Here is a 26,488-nt window from a genome sequence, read left to right as displayed (position 1 = left end):
CGACCCACCTCCGAATGCGAGCTTTCCTGCCAGTGGAAATCTTCATCGCCTCCTAACTCCCTGATCCCTCCCTCAAATTTCTTAGTTTTTTGTTTTGGAAGAGCGCACTATTAATATACCACAATATTAATATAGGACTGCACATTATTCCCCATTTCGTAGTACCTCCTAGTTGATCGCACCTTCCGCTAACGGGAGGTTCAGTTTACTGTGATGCATGCACCAATCGAATACTTTCAAATGCAACATCGTGCTGCAGCTGAGGCGACTGACTCTTCGCAATGCACCGATGGGTTTCTGGAAAATGGTGGCACACGGGGAGCTGCTGCGCCTGGAACGTTCCCTTTGCAAAGCCGACTCCATTTCTGATTTTTCGCGTCTATATCTCGTCAACTAACATCTTTGGTGAATGAGTCACTCTTTCAATTACGTTGTCGATGTTGCGATCAAAGTGAATGAGGCATTGTCTAATCCCTGCTTGATGATAATCATGACTGCCTCGGTGAGCATTTCCTGTCCAATTTTCTGGCTCACGTGGTCTATCTCATTCCGAGTATCGTAATCTCTTCAGTAACGTATTTTTGTTCTTGATATGAACTGTTTGATTGCAATACAACTGTCTGATTATACCAACTTTCCTATCTATATCTGCATATATGCCCAATATTGCTAGTCAATACCTGGATTGATCTTGCCAGCTTGATACAGTAAGATTTGTTGGATCAGCTTCATCTCGGCTGATAACATCCTATCAATTACCCCTCCATTCGCTAGTTCGTTTCCATGGATCACATGTCAATCGACCCTCCTAGTTCTCCGCTACCGCCACTCCAAAATCTCGTTCATATAGTCGCCGCTCTCTTTTTGTCTCCAAATCGACTGATATTTCCCAACGACCCTGTTGCCTTCTTTGTCCCTTATTTTGAAATCACACTTCCCTTCTTCCATCTCTTTAGGGTCCATTCAACAGTGACTTGACGGCCGAGGGGGTCTTGCCTCCCCGGCTGCCCTCCATCACAACCGCGGCCCAACTCGTTGCGTATATGTGCGCGTTGGTCAACAGTTTGAGGGCTCATTATTCTCATCTTACCGTCTTTAATAGGTCCTGGGAACTTAAGAAAACTAATTGAGGTGTTTCCCCGTTGCCTACCGCAATTATTTTTTGAAACACAATTAAACCTCATTTTTCACGTGTTCGTGGCCTTTGCTTCGATAAAAATGTTACACACATCAGTTTAATGTTATTGATTTTATTATGCAAGGAAGATTTTGGTTTGGAAGTACGATGCTATTACTTTAAACGTGTGTTAATAATTCTTGTTAGCCACTCAAGGCGATTTATCTGCAAAGATTCTTTGAAATAAATGGCCTTAAAATTTCGGGAGCTTAGGTGAAGGGGCCCGAGTGGTGTGTGAGGGGGGGGAGGCGTGAAGTGGCGGTCCGCGATTACTCACGCTCCCCCCCCCCTCTCCCCAAGCAGGCGATTCCCCGCCGGAGCCGGCCCCGCCCGAGGTGCCCCCCCGCGGGCCCTCCCTGCACCACGGCGCCCACCACGGCCACCACCACCACCACCACCACCACGGCTACCAGCCCTCGCAGCAGGCCTACCAAGGAGGCACCCTGCGCCACAAGAGGGCCGGCGCCGGCATCGCCCCCTCCGCACCCTCCAGCGCCGCCATCGACGGCGACGGCACGGAGTCGGAGCTCTCCGCCGGCTACCACACGGCCAACACTCCCTCCGCCAACGCCTGCATCTTCCTCTCGCAAGGTAGGCGCATCGCGCGCAATTCATATGCATGCGTGAATACATGTCTATTTATTTATAATAAGTCACAACATAGCATCGCCCCTTAACGTTCTCTTCACATTGACTCAATGCTCTTCTAAAAAATCCTTAAATTTCTGCGAGCTCGTAATGAAAATGTTCCCCGCGTGTGTTTGACGAAGGAGAGGTCGCGAGTCAAAGGGACGCCGGGAGGATACTCCTCGCATTCCCATGATTCATCGCTGCGCATTGCTTTAAGTTGATTATGATCGCTTAGTGTGGCACCCTCGCTGTGTAGCGATTTGATCATCTGCTAAAGCTACGTTGTTCTCAGCACTACGAATATCTCCGAAAGTTTCTGTGTCGTCGACCAATGAGCGTATCTTGAAATTAACCTCGGAAGTAATGTCGCTAACGCGAGGAAATAAAAAGAAGAGGTGCGATTACAATGCCTTGGGGAGCACCTGAAGTTTTTTCTACTGCATCTGAGCCGAAACCATTGTGACCCTGCCCTACGCAACCATTCGAAAAGTCTTAAATACAGCCTGGAATATTTTAATCCAAATTTAAGTCAAAGTCCCCAATTTGTTTGAGTAATTTACCCTTGATTATATTGATCTATCGCATAGACTTCTAGCTTTGAAAGATACTCATTTTGGAAAGCTTTTCGAGAGTCTAGAAAAACCACGTCCACCAGAATTCCTCCGAACCCAAGACATCATGAGCAAAGAACGCAAGTTATATCTCCGAAGAAATGAGAAGCCGTCGCTAGGAAAGGCTAGGAGGTTTGGCCTGTTGGAACAGGGATTCCCCGTCACCTCCGTCATCCAGGGCGCCAATGGCCGCACTAGGGCCCTGGTGGTGCTCCCATTACGGCCCACTGAGTCTCTCTCCTTCTCCTCCCCTTGTCCACCGTTTGACACAAGGATGATTGCCGTCCGGTCATTCGCATAATGCGTGAAACACTATGGCGTTATTTTGAACTGTAAAATGAATGTATAGGGACCATTCCAGTGACCTTGATATTCATAATTATACTTTTAATCGATGTATCAACTTTTGCTTGGGAATACCAATATTTTAGAATGCGCGCATCGGGTATCAAAATGCACTCGAGTCATTGCAGCTATTTGGGTGATTTTGAGCTTGAAGGCTTAACTGCTATTCCAGGCGTCCGCAATGACTTGACCAATCAATAAGTAAACTTTATATTTCATTTAAGACGGGAAGAATAACTTCCAAATAACGAGGAGTTTCAATCTCACCTTCCCTGCTAATCAAGAGCACACTTTGCTTCTCAATTTTTACGTAATTATTCAGTGTCAATTGATGCGTTCCCCGCGTTAGTCAGTAATAATTAAGAGTTGAATACCTTTTTCCGAAGTTTAATTAAAATCGCGATAATTTGTGCCTTTGCAAGACCTGGCTATTGATGTATTTAAGTATTGATCCACACTTAGACATATCAATGGCCCTTAGGAGACTAACACCACCATAGACGATATTAATAACAAGTTGGGAATCAATTTTTTCCTCGCTTCGGCAGGGTCTAGTGCGATTGAAGTGACATTCGTATTTAGGCAAAGCCGAGGCGTCGGCGCTACATTACGTGGTGCACCCAAAGCGCTGAATAGATGCTGTTAATGGAAAAGCGAAGAAGAAAACCTACGGCGAGAGATCACCCGATGCATCACGGGATGAAAGAAGCCCAGCAATTTGGCGACCATTGAAGATATGGAAGGATTACCTCATCAGGTATCTAGGCCAACATAGGAGAGAGCCCAGAACCTTCAAAAGCATCCAGAATAATATATGCGCGGATATTTCTTTCAGGAAGGGTTCCAATACCATCGCTTGCGTGATCAATTTTTTCTCAATTGAAATTACCCAGCAGTGGGGACTCCGTTTGTGCACTAACTGATAAAATATTTGCCATTATACCCGGAGAGATCTTGGTTTTATCTCTTGGGACGCTCCAGCGGAGAGTTAAACGGGTGGCCGGCTCTTGAACGCGTCGGGCGGGTCCTCGCGGTCCCGGCAGGGGCCTCATCCGAGGAATGCCTCGCCGTCTCTCGCCCGACTCGCGACACGACATTTCCCCGGATGCAGCCTCGCCCCACGCCCCCGGGGGAACATCCCGCCGCAGCCAGCGCTCCCCTCTCTCCCCTCCCGAAGGGCTGGGTGATTCACATCATAAAGCCAACGCCATTCTGCTTCCTCCCCCTCAAAACCTCCCTCACCCTTCTTCATTAATGCTACTTTCGGGTTACCCCCCACCCCCTGTATTCACCAATCACCGCCATCATTGTCACTCGATCGTTCTCCCTCTTCCTTTGCGTGCTCATGCTAAGAGGTCATCATGTAAGACATCCCTCCTGGGCGAGTGCCGGATAGTGTCATATAAAAGGGGAGACGACCGACGGCTGAGATAATCGGCGCCCAAGGGGTGGGTGGTCAATATGGCAGGGGTAGGATGCTCAGGGGATGAAGGGAAGGCGGAGATTGCCTCAGCCTACCTTTGATGATTTTCACCAAGGGGTCAATAATATGACCACCCAGCCGACGGACGTCGTGCTCTCGTGTAGTGCCGTCTAAAACGCACCCCAAGCTATGCCGCTGAAAACCTGCCGCCTCCTGGATTGGAACCTGTAACTTCCTAGTAAAGCCAATGCGCTATGTATCGCACCATACCGATCGCCGCTTTGCTGGACCGAAATAGTTTCTCTTTAAATGCTTCGAATTTACTTTGTTTTGGAATATCGGTAAAATTCTCTTCTTAAAAAAATATATTGATCAGGTATGCCGAAGAAGTAGCGGAGACGAAATGCAGCTGAACTAATTCACGGAACACTCACTTAGAGAATGAGCCCTCTTCACTGGGGTCATTCTTCACTCTTTTATCTCTTCCCATCCCTACGTCTGATCGATGATGAAGGAAATATGCAAAATATTTTTCATTTGCTTTTAGGCAAAGTCATAACATCTGGTCCGCCATATGTACTTATAATAATATACGAGGGTCATCCGGAAAGTAGTACCCGTTCGTGCCGCATGAAGTGCTGACGACGCGAGTAGCCGCTGGACGAGGTCAGATAGCTTCAGTGGCTTGTCTGCCTTCTCTGAGCCAAGTTGCGTGACGCTAGCATTGCCTGTGTTGTTTCTGTGATTGTTTACAATGTTTAAAAAAATTGAGAACGCCGCCAGTTGTGAAGTGAGGGCAGTGATTAAATTCCTCAATGCAAGAAACGTTCGCCCATGTGATATTCATCGCCAATTAAAGGAGGTGTATGGAGACAATGTAATGGACGAGTCGTCTGTTCGGCGGTGGTGTCGCAACTTCAACATGGGGAGGGGGAACACACACGACGATGAGCGTTCGGAGAGACCGTCTGTCATTACAGACCAACTGGTGAGCTCAGTTGACGAATTCGTGAGGAACGATCGGCGCGTCACAATTGATGACATCTGTGAGCATTTTCCCAATGTTTCTCGAACAATTGTTCATGAAATTGTTAAACACCATCTGCATTATGCAAAAATTTGTGCAAGATGGGTCCCTCGCGTATCTCAATGAGCTGGCGGCGAAGGACTATGCAGCAGGAATACAGAAACTTGTCACACGTTATGACAAATGCCTTAATTTGCTTGGAGATTATGTTGAGAAGTAGTTTAAAGTATCCTCTTTCAAATAAAATTTTTTATGTTTGTTAATATTTACTTTTGTGTCTTTATTTCACGAACGGGTACTACTTTCCGGATGACCCTCGTATTTACTACTCCAGCATAGCATAAGTACCCTACTCGAACATTAATCTTTCCTCAACAGCCCTAGAGTAAATCTAGGGGATCTTGAAGGCATGCCTGTTTTAAGACCACCGCCTACAAATTTGGCCCTGCTATTCATATGAAAGCATTGACATTCTTCCTAAATTAAGTGTTAACTTGCGAATTAGCCCTAATTAAAGAGTAAACTACTTAATATAAATTCAGAAATGAAAAATCATTAATTCTAAAGTGATACAATAGTTCCTCCAGACCCTCCTTAGTGAAAAGCCAAATATGTTCATTTTGTATTTTTATTTTCATGGGTTCTCTATTGAAGCAGGAATTCGGTAGTGGATTGCACACCCAAGATCCTGTATACAGAAAAAATCATTTATATAACTTAATGCGTGGCTTGGGCAAAGGTGTAAGCGTCGTGCGTAGCGTAACATCAGTAGGCAATGAATAGGAATAAAACTATATCACTACTAGGTAATCTACCGGTCAAGGTAGGTTTTGGATGGCCATAATAACCAAATAAATATTTTGTTTCTCCTAAAAAAACACCACCCAACATCATACTCTACCAAAAGTCCCTCTTCATCGCTCTGTCCTTCCTTCGTACCATGCAACACCCCTATTCTATTCCAGCCCTTTCCTCGTTTGCCTAACATTCTCCCATCTATCTATCTATTTATTTATGTATAAACACTCCAGGCCATCAACCAGGGCGCGTGAAAGGTGTGAATACATCCTAGACTATTTTATACCCGAACATAACCCTATCGCTGTCGGACAACGTTATTCTGATCTCCTATCGTTCGTGGAAAAAATGACATCTTAAATCTATCTGTTCTACACTTAATCTCTCTAACTTTACACGCAGGATACCGTGGTACGATGGTGGTAATAATACATTTTCAACATCACTGCTGAAGAGACCTCCTTCCAATTTATACAAGAGCTTCAATCTGTAATTTAACCTTCGCTCCTTGAGTGATTCTTAGGCTAGCTGCTCTAATATTTTGGATACTCTACTAAGTTTATCATAACAACGTTTTACAAATCTAGCTCCTCTACGCTGCACGCGATCCAATTCGGCAATCAAGACGACTTCGTGAGGATACCATATACTCGCAGCATATTCTAAATGAGGCCTAACAAACAGATAGTATTTCTCTTTCACCTTTTTATCAGTACTCTTCTAATCCTAATGTTTTGCTAGCTGGTCCACATATTCCCCGTATGTGCTTCAACCAGGAGAGATCGTAAGTGAGGGAAACGCCTAGGTATTTTTTTATTGACTCTAATTTTCATAATTAACTTAACTGCGTCTACACATTCCATTTCAGTGTTCCCGATGCAGTAGGCGTTCGGTTGGGCATTGCTCTTTTTCCAAAAATTTATGACAACGCTTTTTTTAAGCTTAATTCTAATTGCCAAGTGTCGTATCAGAGTAGAATAGCATTAAGGTCATCTAACAAAGCGGATGTCACGGTAAACCACTGCATCATCGGCAAATAAACGCGTCTTACCAGTGACTACGGAGTCAATATCGTTGACGTAAAGTGGTAATAAAAAAGGTCCGATAATAATTCCGTGGGGAACACCTTACGTAACTTCTACTGCATTTAAACTAACCCCATGTATGACTATTCTTTGTACCCGCGACCATTCGAAAAGTATTTAATCCAGCCCAGGCTATTTCTATCTTTGTCATATTCTTCTAGCTTTACGAGTAATTAACTATTAGGTACTTTGTCGAAGGCTTTCTTAAATCTAAAAAATGGCGTCCATAGGATCTATAACTGAAACTATCACAGTCATCACCATCCCACTGCCGATCAATATACTTTTCATCCATTTCTTTCGTCTCCTTATGATTTCTCCCAAGAATAACATCTCCTCACCCACAGTACTTAGCACTTCCTCATTTGTTTTCCTTTCCGTCCAATTCACCCTCTCCACCACACCCACATCTCAATAGCCTTCAATCAACGCCTATCCTCCTACTTTGCGGCCATGTGTCCGCGCAATACATAACTACGCTCCGTATCAAAGTATTAACGAGTCATTTCTTTCCATCCTTACTCAATGTCCCTGTCATCAACTCCCTCCTCCTTGTGAAAGCCTCTTTGCCTAGCACAATTCTTCTCCTTACGTCCCTACTACTTTGACCATTTTGGTCCAAAACACTTCCTAAGTACGTAAACTGTTTTACGTGCTCTAGTTTTTGCCCTCCTATTCTAATGTTTAGCTCGGCCTATTTCTTTCTAGTAAATCGCATAACCTTCTTTATTGATATTGACTTTCATCCCCTACCTTTCGCCCTGAATTTCCAATTCACTCAGCAATGCTTGCAACCCCTTGGATGACTGACAAGCTAAGCTTGGTTATCGGCAAACCAAACTTAAATGTTACGAATTCCCCACCAACTTTTGGTTTTTCCTATGTCTCTTTAACCATTTCCTCCCCATATGCGTTGAACAGCAACGGTGATAATAGACAACCCTGCCTTCCAACTCTTCCTAACACTGCCCATCCGGACTCTCCGTCCCCCACTCACACCTGAGCAGACTGAAACATATATAGGTCGCGGATTAGCCTCTTAATACTGTACTGGTACCCCTCAAAGAGGAAAACACATTTAATAACAAATGTATTTAATGATTTTTATATTATATCTTTTTTTGCAAAAAGCGGCCGGTATTATCAGGCTAACGTGAGCTCCGCTCCCGAAGATTGCTTGGTCTGAAATGAACGAAGACACTTTTATGTCTAATAATCTGTATGGAACATTTGTTTCGATTGATGCAAAAAATGTCAGTTTGCCTTTTGAAAAAAGCCTTACTATACCTACAAGTTTTATAAAATTCAAGAGAATTCCCATATGCGTGCAAATTTAGGTCATCATATCTATACATAAATATGGCTAATCTCAATTAAAAATTCAACGCTTTCATGAGGTATATTAGAAAAGGTATGGCCGCTAGCTCCATGTAAATATAGGTCGGTCAACAAAAATTTCCACAGTTTCAGCTGATTTACAGGATTAATATTTTATTCAGAAAGGAGTCTCAAGAATTTTACTGCTGAGTTTCCACTACAAGTTGAAATGTCACTCCGGAAGATGCTGGTATTCTACTTCATTTTCCCGCAATCATCCAATTACTAATAAAACACCATCAATTTCGCATTCAAATGAATGGAAGCTATAACTTTAAACGTTCCTGCTCTGTGTCATAGTGCTGTACGCGGAAGGGAGCGTGCATCCGATCCGGACGGAAGCGAGTCCTCAACCAGGTCAAGTGGAATAGGATTTTAATGTCGCGCACAATTCTTTCACTCTTGTATGCTGCATCGTGCACTATTTGGGCGTGTTGGGGCGTTCTCCAGAGTATTGCGGCCCTCAGTGAGGTGGGGGACTACGGTTTAGGCAGGAGGAATGACCGCGGGGAGAAAGCAATTGAGTTCTGCAGGAGACAGGGGTTAGTCATCACCAACACTTGGTTCAGGCACGACACAAGACGCAGGTATACATGAAAAATGCCAGGTGACTTAAAAAGGTATCAGCTAGATTATATCCTGGTTAAACACATGTTTAGGAACAGCGTGATAAATTCGCACAGCTTCCCGGGAGCGGATGTGGACTCAGACAACAATTTAGTTGTTATGAAATGTAGCTTCCGTTTCAAAAAGATAAAGCAGGGGCGTCGGGTTAGAATATGGAATGTAGAAGCATTTAAGGGATTGAAAAGGAAGGATGACCAACAGCCTTTAGATGAAATCATGGAGGATGGTAAAGAGCTACGTCCTATCGAAGAAAAATGGGAGAGTATCAAGAAAGGGTTATCAAAAGCCGCAAAAGACACTATTGGAACCGTTAACGCAAAAAGGACTAGGAAACCATGGATCACGGATGAGATGATTACAAAGATGGATGAGCGGCGAAAATGGAAGAATGTTAACACAGAGTTAGGCACAATGAAGTACAAAGAGTTAAACAATGAATTGAGGCGGGCAACAAATAAAGCAAAAGAAGCATGGTGGAAAACGCAGCGCGAGGATATGGAAAGCTTGCAGAGGAAGGGTGAAATTGGTGCGCTGTACAGCAAAGTTAAATCTTTATCGGGAAGTAAGAAAGGGAGGTCTATGGTAGCAGTTAGAGATAAGGCGGGTAAGATAATAGTAGACAAAGGAAAGATCCAAGAGAGATGGAAGGAATATATAGAAGAACTGTATAGTAAAGAACTTAGACCAACAAAGTTAGGCATTGAAAAGGAACATGACGTAGAGAAAGACAGCTTAGGTCCAGGCATACTAGACAATGAGTTAGGAAGGGCATTAAGGGAGATGAAACTAAATAAGGCAGTGGGGGTTGATAACAATCCCGCGGAACTATTGAAATGTGTAGGAAATTGTTGGAGGAAGAGGCTATATGGGTTGATCCGTAGTATTTATGAGGAGAGAATCTGGCCGGAAGACTTTGCCAGATCAGTCTTACTTCCTATTCCAAAAAAGGTAAAGCGTACAAGGCGGGTAAGATAATAGTAGACAAAGGAAAGATCCAATAGAGATGGAAGGAATATATAGAAGAACTGTATAGTAAAGAACTTAGACCAACAAAGTTAGGCATTGAAAAGGAACATGACGTAGAGAAAGACAGCTTAGGTCTGGGCAAATTCGACGATGAGATAGAAAGGGCATTAAGGGGGATGAAATTAAATAAGGCCATGGGGGTGGATAACATTCCTGCGGAATTATTGAAATGTTTAGGAAAATGTGGGAGGAAGAGGCTATATGGGCTGGTTCGTGGTATCTATGAGGAAGGAATTTGGCTGGAAGACTTTGTGAGGTCATTTTTAGTTCCTATTCCGAAAAAGGTAAAGGCTACATCATGTGAAGACTACAGGACGATAAGTTTGATATCCTACGCAGCTAAAGTTGTTCTAGGATCATAAACAAAAGGATATATAGTAGGGCAAAAGATTACTTAGGGTATGATCAGTTTGGGTTTAGGAAGGGGGGAGGTAAGCGTGATGCCATTGCAGTAATGAGATGACTAATCGAGAGAAATATAAAATGCAATCAGGTCGTATTTGCCTGTTTCGTAGATTTCGAAAAAGTGTTTGATAGAGTAATTTGGAAAAAACTACGCGACATTCCACGGACCGCCTCGGCTTACTTCGCTGGGCGCAGGAGGCCTCGCGTCAAAGCTGCTGGACCGCATTAACGTGCGTTACTTGCCCCTGTCGGCCCTGCGTCCGCGGGGGAAGCTCTTTCTTTTACTGCCGTGATATTTTCTAGGCCGCTTCTGCATTACGGAGCATTCCCGGCGGGTGTACTTCAGATGCGTAAACTATTTGGGGGCGGACTCGAAAGAGGGTGGGTGGGGGTGGAGGGGTTGGAACCCTCATCCACTCCCCCCCCCCATCTCTCGGAGCTTTCTCCCAGCGATTATTCACCGCAACAGGCCTCCGCGAAGTGTGTGCGTGTGTCATGTCCACTGCTGAATGTGGAGTAAAGTGCACCTCGGGAACACTTTTAATGGCCAATCCCTCTGGCTGCATTTTCCACCCAATTCTGATGAATAACAGTATTATCGTCCGCGGCGTGGCATTGCACATAAACGCGCGTCATTTTTTTGAATTTCGAGGGTTCGATATGCGGAATATTGCCGAATTGGTTTTCAAGGACTGTGCACTCCCCGAATCAGTAAGAAGAGACGGAAAACTGCAGTGCCACGGTTTTTCTGTGTAAATTTAACCGTTTCCGGGGAAAATATTTTTTTTTCCTCGATGAAGGCCGGCTTGGTAACTGGCATTTTGAAATTGAAGTTCATTATACGTCAAACCCTCATACATTAACGACTAAAAAAATGTAGATCAAATAACTTTTTAAAAAAAGAAGCCCAAAAAATTTCATAAGCATTTCAATATACAATTCTAGCTTGATCGTATACTGAGAGTTATAATGCAGTGCATAATGCCATCAATAGGTCGCTAGGAAGTGTCTTTAAGTAACAGGTGAGCTTCCATTATTGATTGCACAACGAGTATCATCGCCAGAACGTCCACGGTTGCCTTTAAGTACATATTCAACTGTCTACGGAAAATTCTCCAAGGTCAGTGGTTTCAGGCGGCGTCGTTCACTCTCAAGCATAATTCAATTCACCGATAGAACGAGGTTTGAGGAATTCGGATGTCTGGAATGGTATTCGATGGCCCCACGCCCAGGGCAGTGGTTACGCGCGTGGCTACTGATAAGCTGATCGGCTCTCTAATTTTTTTTGGGCCCCATTGAGCCAGCCCTATTGTTTATTTCAATGACTCACTCCTTCGATTGCATCTTTTTACTTTACTTGCCATGGTGCAGGGAATAAACCCCCACTGACTTGTGCCAGTGACAGTAATGTCGTGTGCTTGTATTTTTATTCCAGTCTCATTGGTGGGATGTATCGTGCGCGACCGCCTTCCCGTTTCCCTCTCAGGCTGTTCCCTTCCCTTCTGGCGCCTCCCCCGGGGCGCCTCCCTTTTGGCGAGGCACCTCAGCCCGGCCACTGCGGGCGGCGTCCGAGCGGTTGATGGGAAAGAGAGAGAGAGAGAGGCATTGCTCGGAAACGTCCCATCGCCGCCTCCGACCTCCCTCGCGCAACTCCCTCAACCGCATTCATATTCATTCCTCGAGTCCCACGCGAGGGAACGAATGAATCCCCCGCTCTCCTCTCGCAAATGGCAAGAGAGGCCCTCCCACCTCTTTCGAGAGGGAGGCGAGGGGAAGGTGGGCTGGCTAGCAGGGGATGGAATCGCATTCCAAACGCTCCCGCTTGCTCGTCGTAATTAACTGGCGCCGCCGGTGCTCTCCCGCGGAAATTGGGAATTTGGAAACAGACCGGTGATAAAGCTGGGAATGCGAGTGAACTATTCCAGAAAATAGGCCCAACGCGCGGCATTGACTTTAATTTTTGAGGAGAAATCGAGGAGGTTATTTCAATATTTTTGGTACATTGATAGATAACTATAATAATATACTTGCCATATTGTAATATGCAGATACCAGGAACTAATATCGATATGTTATGCCTGAAATTTTTAAAGATATATTTAAAATGATATGTCCACCCGAAACCTACCTTAACCGGTAGATTACCTAATAAAATAAATTTATAAGCAGCTTCGGTAATAGTTTTCCGTGGTTACACCCTGGTGATAGCTGCATTTAATTTCCTTGCTGGATGCATAGACATGAGGATTTGGATGGAAGTGAATGGGAAACCATTGATAAATTTCATTTCAATACATTGTAACAATATGCACCTAGATTTTAATAACCGAATGCCGCATTAATCTTTTTATCGGAGCGTGATTAGTGGATTTAATTTCGGAACAGTAGATTCCTTTACTTAGTTTTCGTTGATGCTGTGTTGTTTAGAACTGATGGTAAGGCACGTTGAATCTAAGAAGGGTTTAGGAGGCTAAATCATCATTCCAAAGGGCAAAGAGATGGCAAAAGGGCGCCGATCGGAGGTCGCATTTGGTGCCGGAGTCTTGGCTTCGTCTCTTAGCAGGGGCGCCGGGACTCCCAATGGCAGAAGTCGATTGGAAGTATATTGATAGTAGTAAGGGGAGTAATCGTCTTATTTGAGGTGAATCGATTTGAGTTAACTCATCCAACTTTACTCAAATGTATTCCACGCAAGTTTGACAACGACACAAAACACAAGGCTCTCACACCAGAATTCTCCAAGGTTTTTCCTCAGGGAACGAATAAGGACCCTTCTGTTGCTGATAATTCAAAAGACAGGTATGCCTAATTCTCAACCGATATTTGATATAACTTTGAGGATGGTGGGAAAAAATAGCGGAATGTTCATTCCTTTTAATTCTGTCGTGAGAATCGCCAAAATAGTAATGATAAGAACGCCATGTGTTACTGACTTTATATCCAGTTGGGTGAACCTGTAAATAGAACGAAGTGCAAAGCAGCACTCTTTTAAGATAGCAGTTGCAACACCAGCCCACTCTATTATTACTATCGGTAATCTACCGGCTAATGTAGGTTTATAACGGGCAAGAGCTACCAAACAGTTATCGTAAATTCACTTGTCACTTCAAACGAAACACAGCCCGGCGTCCAACATAACAAATCACTCCTCCTCAATTCCGCATACTTTCATCCTCCCTTCATTCCTTCCAGCATCCCTATCCCCTATTTCTGCCCCCTCCTCGTTTGTCTAACACTCTCCACTCTATCACAGTCTTCAAAAATCCCACTGCCGATAAATACGCCTTTTATCCATCTTTCCTGCCGCCTTATGATTTCTCCCAGCAATCCCCTCTCCTTCCCCACCACACCTAGCACTTCCTCATTTGTTTTCCTCACGGTCCATTTCACTTTCTTCACATTTCAGAAGCCTCCAATCTACTTCTATCCTCCTGCTTCAGTGACCACGTTACCAAGCCGCACGCTCCATATCAAAGTTTTAACAAGTCTTTTCTTAATATCCTTGCTCAACGTCCCTATCATCAACTCCCTCTTCCTTGTGAAAGCCTCTTTGCCAACACAATTCTTCTCCTTACGTACCTATTACTTTGACCGTGTTGGTCCAAAACACTACCGAGATATGTAAACTGTTCTACCTGCTCGTCGCGTTTCTCGCCACCTGTATTCACGCCACGCATAACTGCGCTCAGTTTCAAAGGTTTCACAAGACTTTCCTTAGCAACCTTACTCACGGTCCACGTCATTGATTCCTTACTCCTTATGAGAACCTTTTTGCCTGAGGGGATCGAGATTTTGCTGTGGCTAACGTACTGGCTTCCCACCCAGAGGGCCTGGGTTCAAATCCCAGCGGTGTTGAATATTTTTCAGAGGTATCTCGATCCCTACTTGAGGTGCTTTGTGGAGGGCACTTTGAGTGAGTACGCCGTCCGTCGGATGGGATGTTAAGCTGTTGACCCTTAGGCGCCTTTCGTTAAGAGTAGGCTAACGCCGACGCCGGGTTTCTCTCCACCCTTCATCCTTTCCTGTCCATCCCCTATGGCGCAAATGACCTCAGCTGTCGGTCGCCTCCCCTATATACTACTACTACTACTTTTTGCCTGACAAATTTCTACGTTTTGTGTCCCTCGTGCGTAGTTTGGCCATTTTGGTCAAGAACACCTACGAAATAAGTAAACAGTTCCCTTTCCTATAATCACCCATTTTAATTATTAACTTAGCCCTTCACTTTCTAGAAAACCGTATAGCCTTTATTTTTCTAAAATTATTCTAATTCCATATTTATCGCAGTGAACTTCCCATATACTCGGCTATGCTTGCAGCCCTTTGACTAGCTGAAAAAAATAGGGCTCTGTCATCGGCAAACTTAACTAATTTAATGAGTTCCAAATTTAATGCATTCAAAATTTCTAAACCCTGCACCTTCAAGATTTAGAAAATTGGAGAACACGTTAAAAGATGGGTTAGAAAACCTTTAGGTGAATTGCTGCGCTAAATTGTTATGACGTCCCTTCCCATGAGCAGAGGACGGGTCGAATTTACTCTTATCTTCAGCGGGGAGATCAACGAGATATATTTTTTCAATATGATGATATTATCGCATTGAACCCGGGCTCTCCGATATGAGAAATTTTGGAACGTTTTATTCATCCCGTTCTGTTGAATTTGCATAATTGTTGATAGCGCCGTACTCTCCCCCCCTCTCTCTCTCCCGCGTAGAAAAAATATTGTTTGTGGTAAGATGTTATAAATATTTTTCCGTACAGAGCATTAGTACATGTACCGTCCGTCAGTGTCATGCAATATTCGGATGCTGAATTCTCGCCCCTCAATACCAGACCGAAACATGCCATCATCTCTTCATTGGCGCGTGTTCACGGAGTGGCGTCCGTAAATTGCAGCCCATCGTGTGCGCGACAACGGCGTCCGCGCGGCGCGACTCGAATAATTACACCAAATTCAGTGTCTTTTTATATCCAATCCCAAATTAGGAAATTACCCGCCATTTACTCTCGAGACTGAATGGTATGGGAAATATCACGCCGGTGATGAAAAGGTAGCGTTCAATTAATATTTTATTATTTATTTTTTATCGGATTACTCGGCGTTATCCGTGTGCGTTATTCCGCCTTTGGTTTCCGTAGAAAACGATTTCTCATACTATATCCGATCGATCTAACCAAGGTATCTCCGATCATGAGATTTGCTGAAAAATACCGGTCTGCATCCAGGGTCTTTCATGCTAAATTGAATTGCGTCATATTCGTAACTGGAAACTGAAATGGTTTTTGCAAAGTTTCTGCGGCCGAATAGTCTACATTTTCAACTAAACGCTAATCAAACGGTATTACTTTTAAATTTATTTTTCAAAGGAGAGATTTGTTAAATGTGTGAAGATTAAAATACGCCAAGAGCCTTCCGTCGAAAAATGACGGGATGAAGAGACTCTTAGGCGAATGAAATCAACATGTGGTTCACATACATTTCCACTCTTTTTGTCTTGTTCCCTCCAGGAAATTACGCTATGCTTTCATTCGAAAGTGTGCGCATTTCTCATTAAATGTGCCACCGACATTTGCAGAGTCTCTCCCTCAGCGTTGCTCTGAATAGCCGGAGAATATAATTTTTACGACACCTTATGAGATTCGCACGAATCTGAATCTGCGAAGTCCTGCTGATGATTCGTTTTGGGCTTCTGCGCCCTAAAGTGACGCCAAGGGCTTGTCGGAGGTTCTGAGTGCTGTTTTCATTCTAAGAATACGTATAACTCGTGGATTTCCCACACGCTCGTGTCAATACTGGATCCTCCTCCTCAATTTCCCCTTCCCCCCGATCCACTCTGGTTGCGTAGCGTCTGGGTGACCTTGGTGATCAAGTGACTTCTGCTCCAGCACCGAGTTCATAACACGGTGAATTGGCCGATATTCGAGTCGATTGACTGGTATCGATGCTTTCGGAGGTTCCACCCTTATTCCTTCCCGCGCCTTTTCGTGGACTGGCCTCGAGTGGCTGCGTGACGTCAGTTGGGTAGTTCGGCAATCCTGGACGATGATATGGCATCCGCCGTGCATTTCATGTTGTCTGGGACCGCGTCTTGCCATTCACTCTAGCGGTCAACTGGCTTTCTGGTTGTATGTCGTGATAGGCTGAGGAAGACGTTTCCCCGCGGAGGAGACGGCGAGAGGGGGGGGGGTCAGCGCCAGCGGTGATCCTATTGGTCAGGCGCACGGTTGGATTGAGCCGGCGGCCCTCAGAATGCGCAAGCGACGAAAACAATATAACTAAATCCATCGAATGAAAGGGAAGCGTACTTTTCGACAAACTACTTTCTCCCTATCATTTGAAATATGGCTACGCAAAACTTTCACGAAGTTACGCCCGACCCCAAAAGGTTAATAAACAACTAAATTTAAGCCTAACTAAAATTCTGTGGTGATACTTCACTCGAGAAAAAAAGTAAATCACTTCCTAATTGACGATGCGACTGTAGTAATGAAGAGCAATTACTTCGGTCGTTGCGCGGCAACTGCTCCCATCCGAGCCAACCATTAAAATGGTCAGTTCGAAGAGGAAAATCCGGCATCGGTCTCCTAATGTATTGAAAAAGCTGGGGTCCCGTTGGTCTCTGCCAGTGGGTGCTGAAGGAATGGCCGGTGGATCGTATGGTCTGGTGGCTAAAGTACTGGCTTTCCACCCAGAGCCCTGGGTTCAAATCCCGGCGGCGGCAGATATTTTTCAGTGGTTTCCTGATCCCTACTCGAGGTGCTTTGTCGAGAGCATTTTGAATTAGTACGCCGTCCGTCAGATGGGACGTTGACCTTTGGACAGGAGTAGGCTAATGCCGAGACACCAGGTTTCTCTCCACCCGTCCCATCCCTCCCTAATGGCGCAAAAGACCTCAGCTGTCGGTCGCCTCCCATTAAATCTATTGCCACTGGAAATGGAATGGCCGGTCTCTTGGATGAGAGCGATGCGCTTCGATCGGATGAGAGGCAAGGGCGTCGTCTCCGAAGAAACGCCCGAGAGCTCATGCGGATGTGATGGTTGTGGGGACAGTATCGTGACGCTAATATCCGTGATTATGAGTCCGCGCGTTCTTTGATCCTTGTTTCACATTTATACCTCTTTGCTATAAATCATTTCGGCAAAAAGGCAAATGTTGTTTCATGTCACTGAGGTAACATGAATTCGTGATCTAGCCTGTTGAATGGGTGATCCCGCGTGCATGCATTTAAACATGGCGGCGTGAAATGATTCCGGAGATATTCTGATGGGAAGCTGACTTCCGCTTTCACTGCGAGGCCATCTGCTGAGCGGAGCATCTGATTTCCCCCCCGATCGATTTGTTTCCTTTAATACCTCTCTCATGCCATTTTCTCTTCGAAATTCACTTTTAATGGGACTCGTGAGGAATTGCATCCTTGTCCAGGAAACCGTTCCTCTTCTCTCTCACTCTCGTCCCCTCTCTGATTCGTTAATTTGGAATATCTGCTAACATAGCCGACATGTTATTTTATTATAAATTTATTATTTCATTTATTCGCTTTGGCGTAAATAACTCTATAACCCAACGCGTGCAATCAGTAATGATCCTATAGTTAAAGCGCCATTTACAGCCGCGATGCGATCAATTAGCTTTGAGTCGAAACGTCATTTTAATTCAATTAATTTCACAAGCCCTCCCATGGACTACAACCTTGACGTGGTGGAAGGGCTTGTGCGTTCCGATGACCCCTAGAACTGTGCTGGCGGGAGTATTGTTGATTACTTCTGGTAGGGTCACCCATGCCAGATGAGTAGAAGGTTATGAGCCAGATGAAAGGTAGTCCACTCAGCGTCTGTTCCTCAGTGAGGCGGCTGCAATGGCATCTGACCCCACTGGGGCGGCCCGTAAGTGATGGTGTCACGTAAAAAACACTGTTGAGGAAGGCAACGGGAAACCACCTCAATTATCATTCCCAAGACTTGAATGATGGATGCTACAGACAATATGAATCCTGCAAACTACAGAGCTCGGCCCAATCGGCCTCTGTGTCATGCCTGGCAGCGGGAATAACAAGACTTCCGCATTTGTCATCCCACAAAACCCTTGCAAGGACCATCATTAAATAAATTGACATGGAAGGAGTACCAGCAGGCTATAAAGGAAATCATAAAGGATGGTTAAGGGCTAAGTACTATCGAAGAGAAATGGGGAAGTTTCAAGAAAGGGTTATCTAAAGCCGCAAAAGACACTATTGGAACCGTTAGCGGAAAAAAAGACAAGGAAACCTTGGATCACGGATGAGATGATTACAAAGATGGATGTGCGGGGAAAATGGAAGAATGCCAATACAGAGTTAGAAATAATCTCAAGGAAGAAGATCCTAAGGCCAATAAAAATAATTACGAAGAACTCCTATACCGGTATTTCGGTCACACAGGTGACCATCAACGGGGAGAAAATCAAATAGGGCACTTGAACTAAGAAGAGGAATGTGCACAGGCACAAGTCCAAAGTCAAGTGGGTGTTCAGGTCGGGGGGTGAGGTATATATACCTGGAGGGGCAAGGGGGGAGGGGTTAAGTGATGGTCCGTAGGTGGGGGGGAGTTTGTTGAGGTCACGTGGGAAGGAGTGGGGGAAGAGTGGTGGCTATTAGGAGGGGGCTGTCTGTTTCTGAAATGACTAACAAAATTAAAAAGTGAACTGTTGATGATGCCTGGTTCATTGTTCATAAGTTTATTCTTGTTTAAGTGTATGTGTAAGCTCTCACAGGCATCGAGTTTATAGTGTTGTATCGGTTTTAATAATGTTAAGTCGTTGGGAGTGATAGAGTGTTCCGTTTCAAAAATGTGTTTGGCGACCGCTGATCTATCGAAACGTCCGTTCTTAAAGTGTCCTATGTGTTCCTTGAATCTGATTTTGGGATTACGTTTGGTCTGTCCAATGTAGGAGAGTTGGCAGTGTGAGCAAGTAATTTCGTAAATACCTGATTTGTCTAACTGTGGTGTTATGTCTTTCGGGTTCCCTAAACACGTAAGAAGAGTGTTACGGTTCGCGTAAGTGACATTGGTACCAATTTGTTTAAAGACCTTATCAAGGCCTCAGGTTAATGTGGGGAAGAAAGGTAATGCGATAAATTTATTATTGTTGTCTTTCCGTTGTGGTAGAAGTGTAGTATGTTTATTGGCAAGTTTTCTTTTTGTGTTTCTAACTAATTTGTCTATAATTTGGGGTGTGTATCCGTTGTTAATGGCTATTTGTTTGATGTTTTCCAACTCTTTGAAATAGCGTTGTTTGTTGAGTGGTGTCGTCAGTAGTCTGTGTATGAGAAAATTAAAAGCTGCCATTTTTTGTTGAAAGGGGTGGTGTGAATCTGCTTTGATGTAGTTGTCGGTGTGGGTCTGTTTTCTAAAAATGTCAAACTCTAAGCCCTCATGGTTTTTAATTACTAGTATGTCCAAGAAGGGCAGTGAGTTATGTTGTTCGACTTCAAAGGTGAATTTTATGGAATTGTGTTTTTTGTTCAGCCGGTCCAAAAAGTCATTTATGTCACACTTGCTGGTGTCAAAAATGGCAAAAATGTCGTCTACGTATCTAAGCCAAGTGTTGGGGAAATAGTCAAACGTGTGTTTACAGTCTATTTCAAAGTAATGTAGGAAGATGTTAGCGACAAAGCAGGAAAGAGGATTTCCCATAGCTGTGCCCTGCGTTTGTTTGTAAAATTTTTGGTTGAATTGAAAGTATGTTATGTCCATGCAAGTTTTAGTAAGAGTAACGTATTCTTTAATTTCAATTGGTGTTATGTCTTTTGTGTGTAGCCAATCTGCGATGTTTTCAAGGGCAATATCAATGGGTACGCTCGGGAAGAGTTGTTCCACGTCAAAAGAGACAAGAATCTCATGGGGCTGGATGCGTAGGTGTTTTATGGTGTCGATGAAATTTTTGCTATTCTTGACTCCGAAGGTTTCTTCGGACCCTAATTGTTTGTACTGTTTGGTGAGCCATTTAGCCAATTTGTAGGTGGGGGAATTCAAAGCTGAAATGATAGGTCTCATTTTCTTACCGGCTTTGTGTATTTTGGGTAAAGTGTAGAGTTTAGGCACCATAGGGTTTTCCGTTTTTAAGGTGAAACGTAATTTTTTGTCAATGATTGTAGTACAGTGATTGAGTGCGGTTTTTGTGTCTGTAATCATTTTATTGAGTGGGTTCTTATGTATTTTAATGTATGGGCCTTCTGCGATTGTGTTTTCGGTGCGTTCAATGTAATCAGCTTTGTCGAGTATAACTGTGGTGTTACCTTTGTCGGCCTTAATGTAATAACAATCTTTATTTCTAAGTTCCTTTATGAGTGCGCGTTCTAACGGGTCGCTATGCGGTCTAGTGTTAAGTTTGGTGCTGTTGCGTTCCAACTGTAATTGGCAGGCATTTCTTACGAATTGTTTCTTGGATTCTTTAAGGTGTTTTAAGGTTTTAAGGTGGTAAGACGTTTCGATAGATCAGCGGTCGCCAAACACATTTTTGAAACGGAACACTCTATCACTCCCAACGACTTAACATTATTAAAACCGATACAACACTATAAACTCGATGCCTGTGAGAGCTTACACATACACTTAAACAAGAATAAACTTATGAACAATGAACCAGGCATCATCAACAGTTCACTTTTTAATTTTGTTAGTCATTTCAGAAACAGACAGCCCCCTCCTAATAGCCACCACTCTTCCCCCACTCCTTCCCACGTGACCTCAACAAACTCCCCCCCAACTACGGACCATCACTTAACCCCTCCCCCCTTGCCCCTCCAGGTATATATACCTCACCCCCCCGACCTGAACACCCACTTGACTTTGGACTTGTGCCTGTGCACATTCCTCTTCTTAGTTCAAGTGCCCTATTTGATTTTCTCCCCGTTGATGGTCACCTGTGTGACCGAAATACCGGTATAGGAGTTCTTCGTAATTATTTTTATTGGCCTTAGGATCTTCTTCCTTGAGATTATTTCTTTAACAGCCAATAGCTCCACATCTTCCATTTTGAATACAGAGTTAGGCAAGACGAAGTACAAAGAATTAAACAATAAATTGGGGCGGGCAACAAATAAAGCAAAAGAAGCAAGGTGGAAGACGCAGTGCGAGGATATGGAAAGATTGCAGAGGAAGGGTGAAATTGGTGCGCTGTACAGCAAAGTTAAATCTTTATCGGGAAGTAAGAAAGGAAGATCTATGCTAACAGTTAGAGATAAGGCGGGTAAGATAGTAGCTGACACAGGAAACATCCAAGAGGGATGGAAGGAATATATAGAAAAACTGTATAGTAAAGAATTTAGACCAACAATATTAGACATAAAAAAGGAACATGACGTAGAGGAAGATAGCTTAGGTCCAGACATACGCGACGATGAGATAGATAGGGCATTCAGCGAGATGAAATTAAACAAGGCTGTGGGGGTGGATAACATTCCTGCGTAATTCTAAAAAGCTATAGGACAAAGTGAGACAAAGACGCTATATGGGCTGGTTCGTGGTATCTATGAGGAAGGAATTTGCCCAGAAGGCTAGGTGAGATCAGTGTTAGTTCCTATTCCGAAAAAGGTAAAGGCTACATCATGTGAGGACTACAGGACAATAAGTTTGATACCCCACGAAGCTAAAGTTGTTCTCAGGATCATAAAAAAAGGATACAGAGTAGGGCAAATGATTACTTAGGAGATGATCAGGAAGGGGAGAGGTACTCGTGATGCCATTGCAGTAATGAGATGACTAATCGAGAGGAATGTAGAATGTATGGCAGGGTTGCCCATTGTCACCGTTGCTGTTCAACCTGTATGCAGAGGAAATGATTAAAGAGGCATGGGAAGAGCTGGAGGTAGGAATGAAAGTGGGCGGGGAATTAGTAAAATCAGTTAGGTGTGGTGATGACCAAGCTTTAGTTTGTCAGTCAGACAAGGGGTTGCAAGCATTGCCGAGTTAATTGGAAATTCAGTGCGACAGATATGGGCTGAAAATCAATATTAAGAAAGCAAAGGTTATGCGATTTTCTAGAAAGAAAAAGGCTAAGCTTAACATGAAAATAGGATGGCAAAAACTGGAGCACATAGAACAGTTTACGTATATCGGTAGTGTTTTGGACCAAAATGTTCAAAGTAGTAGGGACGTAAGGAGAAGAAATGCAAAGCAAAGGTAAAGAGGCTTTCGCAAGGAGGAGGGAGTTGATTTAGGGGACGTTGAGTTGCGATATTAAGAAAAGACTCATTAATAAATTGATTTTGAGCGTGGTTATGTACGGCGCGGAAACGTGATCACTGAAGCAGAATAATACAAGTAGGTTGGAGGCTTTTGAAATGTGGTAGTGGAGAAGGTTGAAGAAGGTGAAAGGATCAGAAAGGAAAACAAATTAGGAAGTACTTGGTATGATTGGCGAAGAGAGTGGTTTTTTGGGAGAAATTCTATGGATGCGGGAAAAATGGATGAGGGACGCATTGATCGGCTATAGTGGGATGTTGAAGACTGTAATAGAGGGGAAAATGTTCGGCAAACGAAGAAAGGAAAGGAACGGGATTGGGATTTTGGAAGGGATGAAGGGAGGAAGGAAGTATACAGAGAGGAAGAGGGACTTGATGTTAAGTACAATTTCTGGTTTTTTTTTAGGAGTCACAAAATATTTATTTGATAGTTGTGTCTACCCAAAAACCAACCTTTAACGGTAGATTACGTACTAATTAACTCTCACAAGATGCACGAGATTGGCATTTCTTTATATTACTTAAGATGTTTGCATTCGATGTTTCAAATATTCAAGTAAACGAATCAACATTTGACGAACGTCACTCTGTCAGTTAATTGCAATTGGTTGTATACCTTGAAATTCGTTTAAGAAGTCTCCCAATTGAATGTGATCGATTGTCGGCAGGCAGGTCGGTCCTTCGAAGCGCTCCCAGTGTCTAGAACCGGGCCCATCCACCGGCCCTGACACGGACGGCCGATGCAACCCCCGGGGGGCACGCGAAAAGTCTCAGCGGCAGGGCTAATGAGGATGACTAGAGCGAAGGCCTCGGGGGACGATTACCGTTCGGGTGCACCGGCCCCGAGTGTGGGATTGTGGAGGGACGAGGAGAGTATTGCGCGGAGCGGTTTATGAATAATGCCACAAGTGGATGAAAGAGGAGAGGATTGGAGTAAACGGTCGCTCTTGAATCCGTAATAACGGCGGAGTGCGATTGGTCGGTCTTCTTCTGGGGTGCTTATGCTGATTAACAATTCCGCTAAACTGCTTTTCTCCGGGTCCATGGCGCGAAGAGGAAAAGGATCCACGGGGCGAAGTGGCCGGAAGGGGGAAATATGCGACTTCTTTCGGATGAGGAATTAAAAGCAGTTTTTTGAAAGAAAAAAAAACCCTCGTGATCCACGGAAGCCATCCGAGTTGCGTCAGGGTGCCCAGGGACGCCGGCCTGGCTGCTCGTTTATTTTTAAAATGCTTTAGTTCTTGTTAATGACTCTTTAGGTTATATTCATGTCCATTGAGGGAATTTCCCAATTATAATTGACTTTAAGGAGTTACCCTGGCCGAGGTCTGAGGTGTTCCCATGAACGAATCAGTGGTTCTGAATGCATGGCTGGTGACCCACTGCCCTCGCCGCACGTCTTTGCGGCTCTTCGCCGGGAATGGTGTGGGTACGCACAAATGCATTGCAATTTAAAAGGGGACGCGGAAGATATAAAGAGAATTCGGAAAGTTTCGCCTTGAAGAATTAAATAACATAATGAATTCTTTTATCTTTGGCATGGGGGTACTTTGCCGGGATAATAGCAATGTTTCCTTCGTCCAAATCCTCTGAACAAATTCAATTTCAGCATTAAGTGCTCGTGTTAATCGCACTTCAATTAATTCCCATCGGTCCACTTGTATTTTTCTCGCTGTGCATATTTCCCAGCCTGCAACCTGTATTCCCCGCTATCGGATACAGGCGATCTTTTCTTTATTTGGCGACTTATATTTGCCCTTGTCATTAAGTAGATTGATGGGCGTGTTTATTCACTATAATCACTCGTAGCAGCCTGATTAAATACTCCATTTCGATGTGCCCACATCTTTTTGTAGACGCGGGTCCATTCCATCCGCAATCCCCGACAGACGCGGATGACTTGTCCCCCTTTCGCAGCAGCGCACCTCGTCGTAAGTGCTTCCCGTTATTTGGCGCCCGCGGCGTTGTCGAGGGTCCAGATCACTCTCCCTTCGATTGCAAGACCCGGGTTCATCTCCCGGGTGGACTCTGCTCAAAATATACACAAACTAATTTATTTTCATTTCCTGAGCATCAGATCTTCCGGAGAAACGGCAATTGGCTCATGGCTCATGGATATGAAATGGCCCTACGAAAATTCCTCTCTTGACCTGGGAGTGTGACATGTGACGTAGGTCTGAGGATGAGAAGAGCCCTTTCCCTTTCACGTTTTCTTTTTTATTTCGTCATCCATGAGTCCCCAGAGGGTCGTGATAGTTTCTATAATACGTAGTATTTGAACATCGGTGTAATTTACATTCATTCTTAGGCCGACTCTCCCTTCTATTCTCAACGAAGGCTACGACGAAAACCAACCAACACCTCGGTTATTTTGGAGCTGAGGATAAAAACTAAAAATTAATCCCAATTGACAGCATCAACCCGGTCTAGAACGGCAATACTACATTCCACGTTCACATGACTCGATGAAATGAAAGTCGTCCTCGTAAAAATGTACAGCATATGATTTAATAAGAGCTTTTAATTGATTCACGATTAGTTTGCAGGCATACAGATCCCCTTAAAATGCTTTTCAATATGAATCCATCTCAATTAGGCTTGTCTTGGTGAAATGGAGTGCTTTATTTAGTTGCATGTTCCCAGCGCCTCGACGAAGGGCGGCGCCGTTCACACACTCACTCACTATCTAATGAACCCCAACTGCGGGTTAGGATTACCGTGATTTATGAGACGCGATACTCGATCTCGGTCGCTCTCGGGTTTCACCTGAATTACATTCTCGGCGGAAAAGTTATTATTAAATAAATAACTGTTATTAACTCTAGCCCCTCCGGACAAGTTCGCCGCTCCATAATGGACACGGCACCGGCAAATCATTGCCGAATTTCTGAGCGCCACCAACGGCAACGGAGGGAACTCCGACGCCCTACACTGGAATAAAAATATGACTCGCGCACGCAATCTTTCCCCCTCGCTGAATTCCATCCAGCATTCACAATCCGGACTCTTTGGAGCCGGAAGTCCTGCGTTATTAAGACAGCTCATTGTCAAAACCATAGAATACAGATGACGAGGGAATTATAAAGGAAGAGGCTTTTATGAAGGAATTTTCTTTTGCTTTTGAAAGAAAATGGCTGCTGTCTAGCAGCGTTGAATAAAAAAAGATGGTAAGGACCGGAATGATAGAGGCCCGAGCCCATCGCAGCCTCCCCACGGCGGTCTTCGGGCACTTCGCCTGGCCGCCGAGTTCGCATTCAACGAAGCGAATGGCGTAGTGAGCCGCTTGATATTTTTAAAATTATGAATATGTGTGATGAGAGTCGGAGGCCGTCTCAGTGAGACACGCACAGGAGGGATGCAAAGAAAGCGAATCATTTTTCAAATTCTCGAGGCCGTTCTTAGAGGAGAGAACAAAACGACGAGTCTCTCCGACGCATGCTCAGTGCGTAGCAAGAAATGCCGGGCAAAGTAAGCGATGAAAATGCATGATCCCAGACACGTGGAACACTCTCCCGACGACATCGAGGTCTTCAATACTCCATTTCCTGCCGACTGTGTGCACAGCATTCATTTTTGCAGTCATCTTCAAATGTCTAGCCATGCCTAGCACAATGCGTCTTGTCCTTTTCATTTGACCCATTCCTCTTGGCGCTTGCGTCTTGAAGTCACAATATCCAAGCCAATCCCCTTCTCTCGACGACTTAAGACGAAAACGAGAAAAGTTCAAGTTAAG

General features: G+C 44.3%; 1 protein-coding gene across 1 annotated transcript in view; it reads left to right on the top strand.

Moving 5' to 3' along the window:
• Positions 1 to 592: 592 nt before the first annotated feature.
• LOC139688561 (teneurin-a-like) overlaps positions 593 to 26,488 on the top strand; it is a 697,857-nt gene continuing 671,961 nt past the window's right edge. The window contains exons 1-2 of the mRNA XM_071586114.1: positions 593 to 599; positions 1,481 to 1,768. Of these exons, the coding sequence (XP_071442215.1) occupies positions 593 to 599; positions 1,481 to 1,768 (295 nt within the window). The remainder of the gene's footprint in view (positions 600 to 1,480; positions 1,769 to 26,488) is intronic.

Source organism: Hetaerina americana, unplaced genomic scaffold, assembly GCF_022747635.1.
Source record: "Hetaerina americana unplaced genomic scaffold, ioHetAmer1.1.p SCAF_20, whole genome shotgun sequence".
NCBI lineage: Eukaryota > Metazoa > Arthropoda > Insecta > Odonata > Calopterygidae > Hetaerina > Hetaerina americana.
This window is presented reverse-complemented; position numbering and strand designations above follow the sequence as displayed.